A 16,605-nucleotide genomic window follows, 5' to 3' on the forward strand; every position below is an offset into this window, starting at 1 on the left:
GTTGGAGGGACGGGCAGCGGGCGGCTCTGGAGCCGCAGCTCCAACAAGAGCAGCTCCCTCCAACAAAGAGCTGCTCCTGCAAGGGTCAAGCACCCAGAGCCCTGCAGGAAGAGCGGCTGCTCCCACAAATCAGCTCATCCCTTCCCCAGCTCTCTACGCAGCGCAAGCCACCCGTGAGCCTGCCACACGTGGCAACAACCTGCTCCTGCTGCAGCAGAGACGCGCTTCTCACTGCAACTCCTCACGCTTCTGAGCATCACTCAGGATTGCTGCTCAAAACAGTTCCTGTGGAGCTTAGCTGTGTAGCTGCTGCAAAGCAAGGAAGACAAAGGAGTCAAGCAACTGCAGCAATCCTAAGTCCAGGGAGCTGGGTTAGTGTTCTCAATTCCCACTGCCTGAAATTGGCTGGAAATAAGGCACCCAGGCTTGCCTTAAAGCAGGGGAGGGGGTAAGCTCTTTCATTTCTTACAGAGGTGTAAGATCCAAAGGAATCTCCCCCTACAGCAGACAATGCATGAAGCAGCAGGATCTATTTTTAAATAAGGAGCAGAACAACACGTAGTCAGTTTCCTTGCTCTCAAGTAAGATTTTACAGTACAGCTTCAGCAAGGACTTCAAGTTCTACTGCTCTGCAAATAATCAAGGTTTACCTGCATCAGATTCAATTTTATATCAGCTACTGTGGTTTATATCCATGTGAGAAAATCAGTGGTTTCAGCTGTTTCATTCTGAAGAATCAGGGCCCACACAATTAACATCAGAAGAAACACTGCTGTTGCTTATATAAAGCAGGGTAGGTGTCTAAATCACAAGAGAAAGAAGCTGTGACAAAGGCTTTTAAAAGTGTTTATTAACAGTTATTAGATGGAATGATGGCGCAATAGTGCAAACCACTGTGCAATTGGGAGAACATCCTCCCTTCCCAGCTTTCACATTTACTTTATTATACAGGAGACATGGAATAAGGATTAAATACAAAATGGGTCAGTATGATGCATTTACCACACTGTGTTGGGCTTTGGACAGATTGCTGTTCCCTCAGTGCACGTCAGTTCAGAGCTACACAGTGAGGAGTGCTTGCTACATTCTGTCCAGCTCTGCTAGCAAGACAGTTGGAACCAGCAATCTTTTTCATTTGCACGCTCATCCACAGTCTCAAAAACCTAGCACTTCACCCAACCAATTTCTGCACTTTATTTCATAAAGAATGGAAAATACCAGACATTCACAAGCCATACAATATTTGCTAATACACTACAATAATCTTCAAGATGCAAGATTTCACCTATAACTCATCTATCTTGCTGGCTTGTAAACCTGGAAATGCCCACTTCCTTATATTTCCACAGTTTTCTCCCTGAAAAAAACAATTAGGACCAAGCAGCTAAACTGTGTATTTTAGTGCTTTGAGTCAGCATTGGAAGAGATTTATTTGTCTAATAACAAGTCAGCTAGTTTCTCTAAGGAAGCTGCATTGACAGACTGTAAGTTAAAGGACATCCCTGTCCTCAAATTATGTGTTCCAAAAAAAAAAAAAAAAAGCCATGCACGGAAATTAAAAACAGTGAGCCTCAAGGCCAAACTGACCAGTTACTAAGTACACAGTGGTTCCAACTATCATCCATACATACTTCTCCTTGCCTTTCAGATCTGCAATGGCATCTCTCTTCAATTGAATTTAGAACACAGCCACTTGGAGACTAATAAAAACCATGGGGCTGGAGACTTTAGAAACTGATGAATTAAGGTAGTGCAAATTATTGTTGTGCCCTCTTTGAATGTCATTCTTATTCCAGTCCAACAAGTTACCTACACATATAAAAAGTTAAGATTGTGCCACTTGTCAAAAAACAAGACATCTCCAATTATTGATCACACTTCAGCGTACAGTTGGGACAGTGAATAATACATTACAGAAAGCAAAACCACAAGATGTTAGTTACATAAAACAATATAATTTGTATATAAACTGATATATACTGTCTCCATGGTTCACTAATTCCAAATACTAGTTATCTGCACATTAGTTGCTAATATTAGTTGCTATTACTATAAGTAGTACCAGCTTGTGCTCTCTCAGGGTGGTCAATTCATTTCTGAGACTAGTCAGCCTGTTGGTGCTGGGGGGAGGAGAAGGAATTCTCAGCAATGAGACAAGGTTCCATGTGAAGATTTCATTTTTTTGTCTGCCAGATAATCAAGACTATGATTATAGAAACCACAGCAAGACCAACAATCAGGATACAGATCTTCTTACGGGATTTCTTCTAATGAAAGAAGAAAAAAAGCCACTTATACCAAGAACAGATGATGACAAAGAAGCAAGAGTTTTATCAGTTAATGTAACTAATGTTTCATCCTGGCTTGCATAAGAAACAGTGTGACCAGCAGGGCTACGGAGGTGATTGTCCCCCTGTACTCAGCTCTGGTGAGGCCGCACCTCGAGTACTGTGTTCAGTTTTGGGCCCCTCGCTACAAGAAGGACATGGAGGTGCTTGAGCGGGTGCAGAGAAGGGCGACGAAGCTGGTGAGGGGCCTGGAGAACAAGTCCTACGAGGAGCGGCTGAGGGAGCTGGGCTTGTTCAGCCTGGAGAAAAGGAGGCTCAGGGGTGACCTTATTGCTCTCTACAGGTACCTCAAAGGAGGCTGTAGCGAGGTGGGGGTTGGTCTGTTCTTCCACGTGCCTGGTGACAGGACGAGGGGGAATGGGCTTAAGTTGCGCCAGGGGAGTTTTACGTTTGATGTTAGGAAGAACTTCTTTACTGAAAGGGTTGTTAGACATTGGAACAGGCTGCCCAGGGAAGGGTGGAGTCACCATCCCTGGAAGTCTTTAAAAGACGTTTAGATGTAGAGCTTAGGGATAGGTTTAGTGGGGACTGTAGTGTTAGGTCAGAGGTTGGACTCGATGATCTTGAGGTCTCTTCCAACCTAGAAATTCTGTGATTCTGTGTAACTAGCTTCAGTGAACTAGAGTACTCAATATCCATACTTATTCAGCGGAAGTAACCAGAGCAGTCTGTACACTTGCATGTTCCTTAAACAGCATGATCCTGCAGCTAAATGTAGCTAGCTTAGGAGCACAGTGGTCCAAGACAGTCAATTAAGTCAAAATGCAACAAGATTTGCTACTTTACAGAAAACACGAGCTTTACTCAAGTTAGCTACAGAAAGGGAATTTAACGCCCTACCATAATTTTTCATCCAAAGCGATGCCCCCATGGCTTCAAAGGAAAGCTAAACATCTCTAGCTATTTGGATTTTCTAGGTAAAACAAATAAAAACACTAGTCCTCTGATGCAGTCTCCACATAGCAACTTGGAAGTGGTGCAGAGGTATCATCGCATTTCTACAGTTTAAATGATTTAATATATAGTTACTGTACCTGGACTTACAGCTTTGATCATCTATTCATTGTAGGAAACTAGTCTGTCTACATACACCAAATATTTATAACTTTAAGGATTTGAGACTAGTTATAATACTTCATTTTCTGTCCAGAAAACACATCTAATATATGCTAATAGCTTCCAGACTTGGATTTATTAAAAGTTTTGAAATATTAGTAAGAAAGCCATGGAGACAGGGAATACTACATGTGGCCAGGTGGCAAAAGCTACCTTCCCCTCCTTGCAGCTTAAACAGCACTGGAATTCTATTGCTTTCCAGCATCTCCCCACTCAATAGCTTGAGAGCGTCCAGTTCTCTACTTTGTATGGGAGTCTGAAGTCCAGCATTGAAGCGTTTATAGGACTGACTCCAGCAGAACCCTTGCTCCTTCACAGAACCTAAGTCCACACGTAAGGTACAACAATCACAGAATTGTTTGAGGTTGGCAGGGACCTCTGGGTCATCTGGTCCAACCACCTGCTCAAGAAGGAACACCTGCAGCAGGGTGCCCAGGATCAAGTCCAGATGGCTTCTGAACATCTCCAAGGAGGGAGACTCTACAACCTCTCTGGGCAGCCTCTTACTAGCACTCAGTCACCCACACAGTGCAGAAGCGCTTCCTGGTGTTCAGATGGAGCCTCCTGTGTTCCAGTTTGTGCCCACTGCCTCTCATCCTGTCACTGGGCAGGCACTTCCATGAACAACAATGAACAGATGCTACAGAAAACTATGAGCATTGTAAAGGAGATTTAAGCAGCAGTGAGAGCCACTGCAAAAGAGTGAATGGGACAGGAAGGTCAGACTACAGGATAGAAACTGAGTGGTTAGAAAGTTGCTGTAAAACCAGGTCATCAGAAATTTCCTTAATCTGGGCAAAGATTTTATTTGTTTTTGCATCTTTACATGTAATTTTGGCTTGGCTGATGTTTACAAGATGGGCACAACATGATAATTTGTTGTTAGCAGAACTGTTCTGCCCTCTCCTGAGAATGGCAAAGAGACGAATATTTTACTTGCTAAGCATATACAGAGAATGCATAGTCTGTCTGTTCCTTCATCTGAATTAGAACGCTAAATTTCAATACTATTTTTTGACTTAAGTGCTTTATCTATTCCTTCAGAACTATTTTGTGTGAATGCCAGCTTGCACAAGCTGTTCTTAAATAGCTCGTTTGGTGTGATACAATCCTTAATATGTGTCCTGCTACGCCTGTACCATTATTGCTCACCTGTACATTGATAATAACGCAAGCACATAGAATTTACCTGATAATAGGCAGCTCTCTGTAACTGCTCGCTGGCTCTTTCCCATGAACTTCTGCACTTTCCACATTGCCTCTATGCTATCTATGAAAAATAAGAGAATGTGTTGCAAAAGAATTCAAAGCTTCACTGTTTAGAAAAAAATATCAGAAATATGATGATACTTTTTATACAAAATATCAGAAAAATTGAACTATGCAGGCAGATGACGCCATTAAACTAAAGAGAAACTTCCTATTATCCAAACACTTACCAATCATATCTCCTTGGTCATGAATCATCATGGCTAAATCCTTAAATATCTGATTGACATCCAAAATATCTGCCTGAAGACAAATTTGAAAAGTTACAACAAACACTGGTTACAGCTTTTCTAAGCCTCATTCTTAGTACCTCTTCTGAACATTGCTTGAAATAACAGAATAGATACCATCATTTACTGACATAAGGGACTTGATGCTACTGTTGATGTAACTCAGGATTAACACCAAAGCCTGCTCCTCTAGTAGTGGGAGTAGTTCCCACTACTCACTATTTGTTTCATGCCACTAACAATTAGCACGGTAGGGAATTGAGATGGACATTGTGACATGAGTTGCTCCTACCACCTCTGAAGGATCACCAGGATCTTTCCTTTCACTGAAGGAAAATATACCTAGTCTCCTTCAACAGGAGCAGGGAGATTGATCTTGGCATCAATCCTCCCTACAAGGAACTCTGTTCCTCCACCTTCAAGTCTCTTCAGCCCATCCATTATTTAGCACTACACAACTTCTTTGTTCATCTCCAAATACTGTAACCATGCAGAATCTACTGTTCACCTCTAACTGCCTGATGCTGTTTCTCTTTCTTTATAAGTTCAAGGTCCTGTTCAGTTATTGCCACATCTTCTTCCTGAGATTGCATTTGATTCCAATCTTCACCACTAGGAAGAGATGGAAAGAAATAAGACACTGTTTGTTTCAGCAAAGGCTTATTTCCATACTAAATTTATAAAAAGTAACAGTGAATGAAGTTGAAAAGACTCCTACAAAACAATCTCTCAAGTTCCTGGTCTTGCAACCAGATACAGAGGCAGATTTATGACAACTACAAACAGGAACAACTGCATAGTAGTGACAGGCCAGGAAATGTGAAGGAACTGGAAAACAGTACACGCATATGATATTCTATGCTAGGATGTGACCACTGCCTATAATGTTATATAACTTTTTTTTTTTTTTTTTTTTTTTTAATATCTGTACCTTCCTTTCCTCTCACCATCCACCCCAAAAGGTGGGATCAATAAGGTGAAATTCTTGGTGGAAAGTAGGCCTGCAAGCACAACCACTATCAGAACAAAAGAACACCTGAGAAGCATGTCAGTTCAAAGATGCTCACTTGCTATCTGGCATTTGGAGATACGGATAAAGAGTATATTTTAATTAGTTTAATTAAGAACTGCAAGTTAAATCACACACCAAGAGAGACGTTAAGAAAGAACTCTGCACCTCATCTACCCCCATCTTGATTTCAGCACTTTGTAACTGTATGTTACACAAACTTTTGCAGTGAAGACAGCACACATAGTACAAGGTCATCTCCGTGTTCTGCATAAGAAGTTCAAGTGTAGCATCAGGGAAGTGTACCTGAAAACACTAATGTCACAATATGCCTGTTGGGTATAGAAATCTAAATCACACAACATATAAAAAAGAAACCAAATCAAGCTACATGTCTAGATCATAGACAGCTGAAACACTGGAATTCAGCTCTGAGATGACCGTAGGGTTTTCAGGTATTTAAGGCAGAAGTTTCTGACATGTAGCACACAAGGACAATTTTAAAAGTGGAGTAGCTGCTGCTACATGCTCCTGTATCTCAATGAGCCAAAGGCCTCTGCATGAACAGGTACTTAGGTGGTTCCCCTTCCTTTAGTAAGCAAGGCCTTCAAACTCATCACAGCATATGTGTAACTGAACAACGTGGGGTCTTCAGTTCTGACTCAGTACATGGAAACACAGGGCTAACAAAGGGGATGCATACCAAACAGCTGATCAGATGCAGCACAGTTTGCAGAGGGAGTGTGGGTAGATGAGACATGTAAGCTAGGTCTCGAGTTGGAACACTAGGAGGTTTATACAGATAGGGCCAACATATTTCACCCTGCATTTCTAAAATACATATAGTAGAAACTGACACAGTAATCACAACTTTTGGAGTGTCTAAAGTTCATTTTACTCACACTACAGAGTTGATAAAATATGCTGCATACTTACTTGCTATGCAAGCGCTGTTACTGCAGAAACTATACAAGCATCTGACGCTATCATAATGTTGAGTTGTGCATCGCAATATCAATTTGTTATTATGTCCAGGGCTTCTGAATTTAAGACAGCCTTGTACACTAGTCTGTAATAGCTCTAACTTAGCTGCTAGATAATACCCAAACCTATAGAATAGGTACAGAATAAGCTCTTTGTGGAAAGAGTCATGGTGATGGAAAACATGTCTGGTAATCTTGTGCTCAGTCCAGAAAACCAGAAGCTCCAACTGCTACGTTTTAGGACTGTACTATTCCATTGGGGCAGTAATCAATAACCTACATTTAAGTATAGTAAAATACTGTCATATGCACTTAGTGTTTTTTTCTATGCTGTATATTACAAGTACTGTAATAATTGCATTTCACATCTTTTGGCTTTTCATTTAGCTAACAGAGCTTTGCCCAAGTTACAATAATATACCTTACTACAATGATTTTAATTATACATAAGTAACAGTAAAAAACAAGAATGCAAGAAGTGTTACCTATCAAATGAAACTAGCTGTTCTTCTCTGAACCGCTCATCAGCCTGGAAGAGATAAATGAGTTATTAGACTTGTAGACTACCAGAAGTAGCAGCAAAACCAACTGACATATCTAAAAGACAAAGGCATGTACTGTCCAGACAGTTCTTTGAGAATGCTACTGTCACTTCAACTTTCAGATTTAACTTAAGGTAATTAAAACTAGACTTAGATTCATCTTCAGATTTAATTTTTAAATTTAGATTGTCTCAGCAAATATCAAATGCAACTGAGAGATGAAGAGTGAGTCTGTTCACTCAGATCAGGTGTCATTGTCTGTCACTTATTTTTTAAGAGCACAAACCAAGTGATAAAGGTATTCCCTTGTACAAGTTAAGAATGCATACTTAATACAAAGACTTAGGACAAGGGGAGAAAAATGCTTTCACTGGTCTTTTTATCATGACTTCTTAAGAGCTACAGGAGCTCTTGTAAAAACATAACAGGGAGAATAGGGAGAATATTTGAATATACATTGGAGATGCTAGCAAGACAGAAGCTACAATAAAATAAAGCGCGAGGTTAAAATGTAATTTAAGTTATGGTAAGCTTCCAATCAACCTCAATCTTTATAGCCTAGCGCTGATGTCAAAGACCAGCCTGCAAAACTAAGCTATTAGCTGTACTTTGACTTCCCATCTCATCCTCCACAACATTTGCAACTACAAGGATTCCTTCCCTCTTCTACTAACGTTGAGGAGAAGCACATTAAAATGAATGCCTAGTACTTATGACATCTGGAATGACAAAATAACGTACTGAGGCCTCAGTTATGTGTCAGTAGGCAGATATGAAGCTGACTGGCAAGTAGAAATCTCTGAAAACACTTGTAATTCTCTATTTGTAGGAATTTTGTAGTGACGTACTTACAGAAATACGGGATCCAGCTCTTGCCCTTGCTACAGTCTCTTTTTCCTTCTCTGATACTCGTCTCTGTATTGCCTGGAAATTATTTAAGGCTGCGGAGAAATCATTCATTAAACGTTCTTTCTGAAGCCTCTGTTGACGCTGAAGAATTGAAACAAAAACAAGTATTCAGATATTCCCATTCACTTATTGTAACCAGACACTCCAAAACATCAAAAAAACACGCTGCCATTCAAGTGATCTTTTGATTCCACCATTCTGGATCTGGAACTGGAGAGAACAAAAAGCCCATCATATTTTCATTTGCCATACCAAATGTCTACGCCTTGTTAGTGCAGAAAAAAGTTTCGTGCAACACAAAACTAGATTTAAATCAGAGAATTAAGACTGAACTAGAGAGGAGTTCTACACTATTAAGTTTATTAAAAACACATTCCAGTAATCTACCTCATTTAATTACGTACCTTTTGGATACTTACAAACTTTAACCCTCTATTCCTTTACTTAGCCAATTCGTCTTAATACTCTCTTTTCCCAGTAAGGCTATCACCTTAACTTTCTCACAAAGGAGGCCTGAGCACAGCAGAACAACTCTGGATGTGTGGGGCTGTCTGTTCTCAAGAACACGCCCCACTATCCCAGCTTAGTGAGCTGTCTCTCTCAGCCATGCCACACAAGCCTGCTGTTATTTTAATCAGAATATCCGTTCTGATAGAATAACAATTTCAGTTTATCTTTTCTTTAGTATCAAGTTATTTAGCTTCCCTAGATCACCTCCTTTGAGTGTTGTGACATCCCAGTTATGGGAAAAATGAAGTTGTGGAAAAAACTTGTCCCAAGGACAGTTAATACTAAGGCCAATTATGTTTTCCATTACAGAGATTTACAACAGCTGTCTCAGGGCTCCAGTATTCTGGAACAGCTGTTCTCAAGCTTTCTAGTATTGTGATCCTTCAACAAGCTTGTATCAATTCAACAGCGATGTCTAAGAAAAAAGCATTTTCAATGAGTTCTCCCCTGCATAAGCTGCTACAGCAGCCTTATAATACTCTGCAGTTTTCATCTGAGCTGTCTGGAAGCAATAGCCCCTCTGCCAGGAGAGATCCTCAACACGATACAAGCTCCTACAGATTTTGACTGAACAGCTCCATCAGGTTTCATTTACCTTCAGAAGTTGCTGCCACATTCAGCAACATGCATATGTCAATTTTGCTCACCAAAAGGAGATAAACTGAAAAATACTTGCTGAACAAACATGCAAAACATGGCCATGCTTACAACTAGCATTTAAACCTTTAAATACAGAATTAGATCTACTAAGAAAACAGCTGCTGACCACAGATCATCCCACGAGAGTATCACAAAAGCATATAAATCAATACCACAGTACTGATTTAAAGTAGAGTCGAGAAAACTTCAACAGCAGAGGACTGTCCTTTCCCACAGGGAGACCATGAAGGACTGTTTAGCAATCATAATCCTTGCCTCACCAAATTTATTCAACTATGAGCAAAGTGAGAGCTCCTTCCCTCCCCCACCCCCAATACAGCTAATGAATCACATGCAAGGGAAAACTTTTTTGCAGGATCACACTTCATATTGACATGCAGTTTGCACTAAGCTCTTCTCCTAAAACACCCTCATGTCACCAAACACTTCCTGATCAAGTGTATTTTTCAGAAATTTACTCAGAAAAAGAACTACATATGCAGGTCTCCATAAACATTTACAGTTATTTGCTGCTGTTGAAAAGTGTCATGTTGTCCCTCCCCCACCTCAATGTCATAGTCAGGACATAGCCAGCTTAATTTATTTTCCCACTTCAAGAACTGTCTTCACTGCAGAAGGCTGCTGTCTTTTCAGCTGTGCCAATTCAAGCTCAATGAACTTGTGTTCTAAGTTAGCTTAATGAAAAAAGGGACCAAAAAAACCCATCCTCCATGTAAATTCTGTGTGCATACCTGTTCAGAAGCAGACAGAGGAAGTGGCAGAGACCCCAGCTCCTTTAGATATTCATTGGTCTCTTTGGCAAGGCAGTTTGCAGAATGCTGTAGCTGTTGTCTAAAATAAGAGTTCAGAAGCAGTTATACAAGTTTCTTCCAAAAAAGCAGTCTCTGAGCATTTCAGTTTTCACAATATCAACCAAGAAAGCATTCTGGGTTCACATGTCTTTATGGATCCTTTTTCAGTAATGGAAACAGCTTCTACTTTGAGAAATGCAAGGCCTTTTCCAAATAAAGGCCTTAAACCCCCCACTCAGTCACAACATAAAGATTCAAAGCTATCTACTAAAAGGATCTACTGAAGCAGCACCTCCATTAGTACTGCAGTTACAGGAAGCCAATGGTTACATGAAGTATAATGTTAAGACATCATCTTGTACATGAAATACGTGGTTTATTAGAAAGATTAGTGCTTCTCAGAGAACAGAACTGCAAGTTTCATTTGGCAGCCATATGTGTATATGTAACAGCAGAGACCAAGAAAATACAATAATAAAGCAAGGATCAAGTTGTACTGGAATTTAATAGGTATAAGATGTGTCAACAGATCTGGGTACTCCACATGCACAGCAGCACAAGTACAATTTAGGACAGGTAAGACAGATGCTTTATTAACTACAGCCATAATGAAAAAACATTCAGACAGCATCTCTCTCTCCCTCTGCTACCTTGTTCCATGCCAAGCAACTGCAGACACACAACCTATATACTGTTTTAGGAGGGAAAAAAAGTAAGGAAAAGGAATCACTTCAATATTAACAAGCATGTTATCCCCCCTTGAAGGGATTGACTCCTTGAGTAGCCTGTTAACTGCCACAATTCTACAAAGCAATCAAACAGAAAATGTGGCAATATGGAGAGATGTCTCTTGGTGGAGCCTATAGGAGTAGCACACCCAGTGTTAGGTTAGAAATGGGGAGTTTGAAACAATCAGACTTCACTTTTTTTTTTTTTTTTTTAATAGAAATGTTCCTTTAGGATAAACTTTTCAGCCAGACCTCTCAAATCTTAATAATTCTATTCTTACACCACGTCCGTTTAAGTGAAAAGCAGCTATTTAGCCCAACAGATCACATGAATTGGCATATTCAGGCTGCATTACTATCTAAGTTGTCCAGCAGTAGATGAACTGCATAAGCCATCTAAGCCTTTTGTATTAAATTTGTATGGCAGCTGACAATTTGTGGAGTACAACCACTCACATCTTAGTGAAGAAGAGCCATTTCCGCAACAGAATTAGAGTGGAAATACGTTAATTTGGTCACCAGTGATTAGTTCTTTGATCTACTGATTAAGTACAGGTTAAATCACCTGAACAGCTCAGGAAAGCAGATTCCTTTTTCTCTTTGACTCTGATCACATCCTCTAAATGCAATGTACATTAGCATGAACTATCACCGTGAGTCATGCGTTTATCCAAAAATCCACTATTAGAAAAAAATTGGGATGTGGGATATTCAGAGTTTCAAGGTGCAGTCACACAAGAGATAATGGAAGAACTCGCTTTCAAATTTCCTTACTCCAAAAATTGTTCTTCTCATAACTTGCTATTTATGCTTTTCAAGTTTGTAAAAGATGCACAGACTTTTCTTTGCTGCTTTTTACTGCTCTTACATGAGGACTAAGTACCCAGTATGCCATTCATTCCTTTTAAACCACAAGTGAAGCTATTAAGACTAGTCCTCAGTATATTAGCCATGCATTAGCTGTACTTTACTACCCTTTTTAGATACTCTATACCAGTTTCTAGTCAGTCCTATCCAGCAGCTTAGAATGGCTTCTCCAGAGTCCTGGAGGCACATGCCGCGAATTACTTAACACATCTAGTCTTTTTTTTTTTTTTGTAGGACTACATTAAATTGCATCTGCCCAAAGCAAGTTATTCTGTTTCTCTAAGAATACAGAGGCAACTAAAAGAACCTACATAAAAGTTAACTCAGTTAATACTTACAAGTTTTCGTGGAGCTTGCTGGAATCCTGCTTGGTTCCCAGCTGGCTCATCAAATTCTTTATCTGCACAGCTATGATAAAGAGATCACAAGATTAGTTAGTAAGACAAGTTCTAGAGTATTTTATTCCTTTTGAAGTTATTCTTCCAGCTTCTCCTAAAGAAGGATTTCTCTTAACATTTCACTTAACTCAGGCTGGTAAAACACCACTTATGCTTTGCATTTAAAGCAAAGAATGCATTTTAAACATCCCCATTTAGATGCATTCTAGATTACTAGACCAACTTTTCATCTAAGAACATGATAGAGAGGTGTACGTATCCTGAAGGCAAATACCTGTAGCTAAAGGCATGCCATGCTCCTCTTTCCTCACTCTTTTTGGAACTAACAAAGTTGTTTGTTTCTAACAACCTTATTTCAGCATTTTAGGCCATACCTCTCCTACAAAGAAAGGCTGAGAGCTGGGCATGTTTAACATGGAGAAGAGAAGGTTCCGGGGAGACCTCATTGAGGTCTTTCAATACTTTAAGGGGTCTTATAAAAAAGATGGACTCTTTACTTGGGTAGATAGTGATAGAACAAGGGGGAATGGTTTTAAACTAAAAGAGGGGAGATTTAGATTACAGATTAGGAGGAAATTCTTCACTCAGAGGATGGTGAGGCACTGGAACTGGTTGCCCAGAGAAGCTGTGGGTGCTCCATAACTGGAGGCATTCAAGGCCAGGCTGGATGGGGCCTTGGCCAACCTATTCTAGTGGGTGGCATCCCTGGCTAGGACAGAGGGTTGGAGATAGATGATCTCTGAAGTCCCTTCCAGCCCGAGCCATTCAATGATTCTATGACTGTGTTGCCATTTTCACATATTCTAAAATTGCTTAATATATTAGTGCTCTGTTTTAAAAACGGATCTGAACTAATTGCACAGGTTGCTAACAGGTTTTTTATATTTATATATATATACACACACACACACACACACATATATATATATGAATTATGCTACTCATTATAGCCAAAACTTGCTGCAGCACTGGCACAGTCTTTCAAGTACAACAGATAGCACTGGTGTACTTCACAGTTATCTTACATCAATTTGAAATCAGGTTGTAGCCAAAGAGATGTTCTAGCCCTCTTTTTACCATATTACTCTCTTTCAACGGTTTCCCTTGTGCAGGCACTAAGTATCATGCAACCACAGTATGAATAGCATTAAGCTGTTAACCTTTCTGAAACGCAACTACCGCTTCTTCTCTACCTCAGATGATTATACTTGAACAGATCAGCAAGCTCATTTGCTGTAGCTGCACATTTTTTAGCATTATTAAAATAAAGATGTTAGGAGCACCACTTACGACAGCAGTACAGTGCTTGGTTGGCTCAGGTTGATCCTGACATCATATCCTATCCCCTCCAGTGGTGAGACAGGCAAGATCAAGAACGATCAACTCAATATAGTTCTACAGACAGCTTAATGGTGTTGAAATATCCAATGAGTTTAACAAAATTTACTTGCAGTTCAGTGAGATCCTACCATTGCAAGTTCTGTTATTAGCCTGGAGCATGCCACTGCAGTTAACAAAAGGCGTTGCTAAAGAAATATCAGGTTCCTACAACAGCCAATTCTTTTAAAGGGATGTCCAGCAGCTTATAATAATGGCAATTCAGATGGAGCTACAATATGATTTAATCAGTATTTAGGCAAGGATTTTGACTTCTGCATACAGCAAGCATAACAAGTTTCTTGGCTTCTGTTAGCTCATACAGCGAAGAGCTGTTTAACAACAAACACACTGAGACAAACACAACTTCTAGCAAGACCACAATAATTTCACTGTTAGTCAAGTTAAACTGACAAATAACGCACCAACTGTGTTCTGCGTATGGATATCAAGGACCAGGCAGGTGGCATTTGTGCTATAATGTCTAGATACTTTTGCTATTTATTTTTTCTCTCCTTTGGAGGAACATTCCTGTACAAGTCTCACTTCCATGCCAGGCAGTGTGTTTTTTGTTCTCCTCTGTGCCAGGTTGATCAGTCTGCTGTGCTTAGCTTATTTCAGCCAATAACAATGCGCAGAATCTACATTAAATGACAGAAAAGCCCCTAAGAGGCCAAAGAACGAGGCTGGAGCTCTTCACCTTTATTCTTTAGATGCTGGGTATAAGTATCAATATAGATAGCCTCCTCTGCCAATAGTTTTCAATTTAAAAATACTTTTTCAGGCTGTAAAGTCATCCATATACAGACTATTACGCATTTCAGATTATTTACAGCATTTTAATCTCTCCTCTAGATGTTTAGGTAACATAGAGCCTTGCAAGGAATAGTTTTACCAGCTCCCTCCAACAGTTCACTGTACGTTTTGTGTGAGGTGCTAATTCTACTGAGTTTCCCAAAAGGAGGGAATAAAGTTCAGCTGTGTCCACTGTTTGGTTGCTGTTTTTCCCTACAAGGGATAAAATGAGGAATGCGAAAGCTTAAGGCTTCAGTTGCTCTTCTCAGGTTTGAATGGAAGTCTTTTATAAATGCAGAACACAGTTAATTACCATAACAGTAAATCAGATGTTCTGTGTGCTCCCAACTACCTTGATAAAAAACTGTAAGGCTATTTGTTTCATTTGAGATAGGCGGCACACTGAGATAGGAAGGCTGCTAGTCATGAGACAGTGGAGTATCGTACAATAAATAAGAGAAGCTGAACTAACTAGAAGATCATAGAGAAGTCCCATGGAAGGGAAAAAAAAAAAAAGCCATGTTATCTGGCAAACTAGGGAGCAATTTTACAGGCAGCCATGGCTATACCAAGAGGAAACAAACATGACCGAGGAGAAGCAAAGCAGTCTCAGCAACATTCATAGCTTTGTGTAATCAAACTGGATAAGTCACCATCTTACAGTAGAAAAAACATTTTCAACTGACCTTGCCTTTGTGTGCATACATTTAGACAGCTAGTTCTATTTTTTAGAAAGGCAGCATGTTTAGGAAGGGGTTGTATCAATAACTCTTTTGGAAATGATTCAATTTGTAAGCAGTATTTCAGTGATCAGTAACAGAATTTCAATGACTAACTTACGACATTGATAGCATTCTCTAACGACAAACATATGCCCAAGAAACTGCAACGCCATTTCGTTAACGACACTGTTCGGCAGCAGAACATTTCTTTGCATAATTCTGCTCGGTAATTTAAGAGGAAGTCGCAAGTAAATATAAGCCTTCAGGAACTCCTGCGGCAGCAGCTTCTCCAGGATGCCCGGAACGAGGAGGGGTGAGGACCTCTGGCTCCCCACTTCCACACGGCCGCGTCACACCCGAAGGCACCCAGACACGGAGCAGCAGCCCAAAGGCGACAGCGGCTGGGCTCGGCTCCGCGGGGGGCTCCCGCGGGTGGATAAAAACGCCACGACCGCGCACGCTGCCCGGGCTGGCGGCAGCTGACAAGCGCCAGCTCTCGTTAAACCCCAGCGAGGCGGGTGCGGAGCTGCCGCAACGGCCGGCTCTCGGCCCCCGCCCGCCCCGCCGGGACCCTGCCGGGGCTCCCCCCGCGGGGGGCTCCCGGTGAGGCGCGGCGGCCGCCGGGCTCCGCTCCACCCCCCCGCGGGTCCCGGCCGCACTCACTGTACTGCGCGATGCGCTGCACGTTGGCGCTGCATGTCTGGATGATGCCGCCGAAGTCCCGCGGCGGGGGCGGCGCCCCGGGCCGGTAGGGGTCCAGCGGGCCGTACGACATGGCCGGGCGGAGGCGGCGCGGCTCGGCCGGGCCCAGCTGCCAGCGCCCCACCGGCCCCTGCGCACGCGCGGCCGCCGCTGACGGGGCGCCCGCCTGTGCGTGAGGCGCCTGCGCGCTCGCGGCGCGGCGGGGCCGCCGGGTGCCGTGGCGACGGGGCGGCCCCGAGGCGGGGCTGTGGCTCCAGGCAGCGCGGCCGGAGCGGGGACTGGCTGAGGGGGGAAGCCGCGACCTCCCTCTGCCCCTGCCGGGGCTCGTGCTGGTGCTTGGGCTGGGCTGAGGGAAGGAACTCCTCGGTTTTGTCAGGTCGGGCGGTGTCTCGATCGGACTCGTGCTGTGGCCAAGCGCCAAAACCCGCAGGAGAGAAGGAGGGGGATGTGTAACTGCAGGGCCGGGAACAGGGGCAGACGAGCCTTTGGGCATAATCTGTGCTCTCATGAAAGCAGTACAAAACAAGACCGTCAACATTTTAGGCCTTGGGAATAGATGGGAAGAGTTCTGCTGTAGCATCTCTGAAAGGCAACGAATGATACTGACTTTGTAAAAGGCCTAGAATTTATATAGTTGTGGTTTAAAGCC

At 41.9% G+C, this 16,605-nt stretch overlaps 1 protein-coding gene across 1 annotated transcript; it reads right to left on the minus strand.

Moving 5' to 3' along the window:
• Window positions 1-829: 829 nt before the first annotated feature.
• On the minus strand, window positions 830-16,102 carry STX12 (syntaxin 12). Its single transcript, XM_032202216.1, is given in 11 exon segments — window positions 830-2,267; window positions 4,654-4,697; window positions 4,700-4,725; window positions 4,882-4,976; window positions 5,472-5,499; window positions 5,501-5,575; window positions 7,441-7,484; window positions 8,350-8,487; window positions 10,308-10,407; window positions 12,301-12,370; window positions 15,918-16,102. Coding segments are annotated over 11 exon segments (825 nt in total). The 5' UTR covers window positions 16,030-16,102; the 3' UTR covers window positions 830-2,174.
• Between the last annotated feature and the right edge of the window lie 503 nt (window positions 16,103-16,605).

The sequence above is a fragment of the Aythya fuligula genome, chromosome 23 (assembly GCF_009819795.1).
Source record: "Aythya fuligula isolate bAytFul2 chromosome 23, bAytFul2.pri, whole genome shotgun sequence".
NCBI classification, from domain to species: domain Eukaryota; kingdom Metazoa; phylum Chordata; class Aves; order Anseriformes; family Anatidae; genus Aythya; species Aythya fuligula.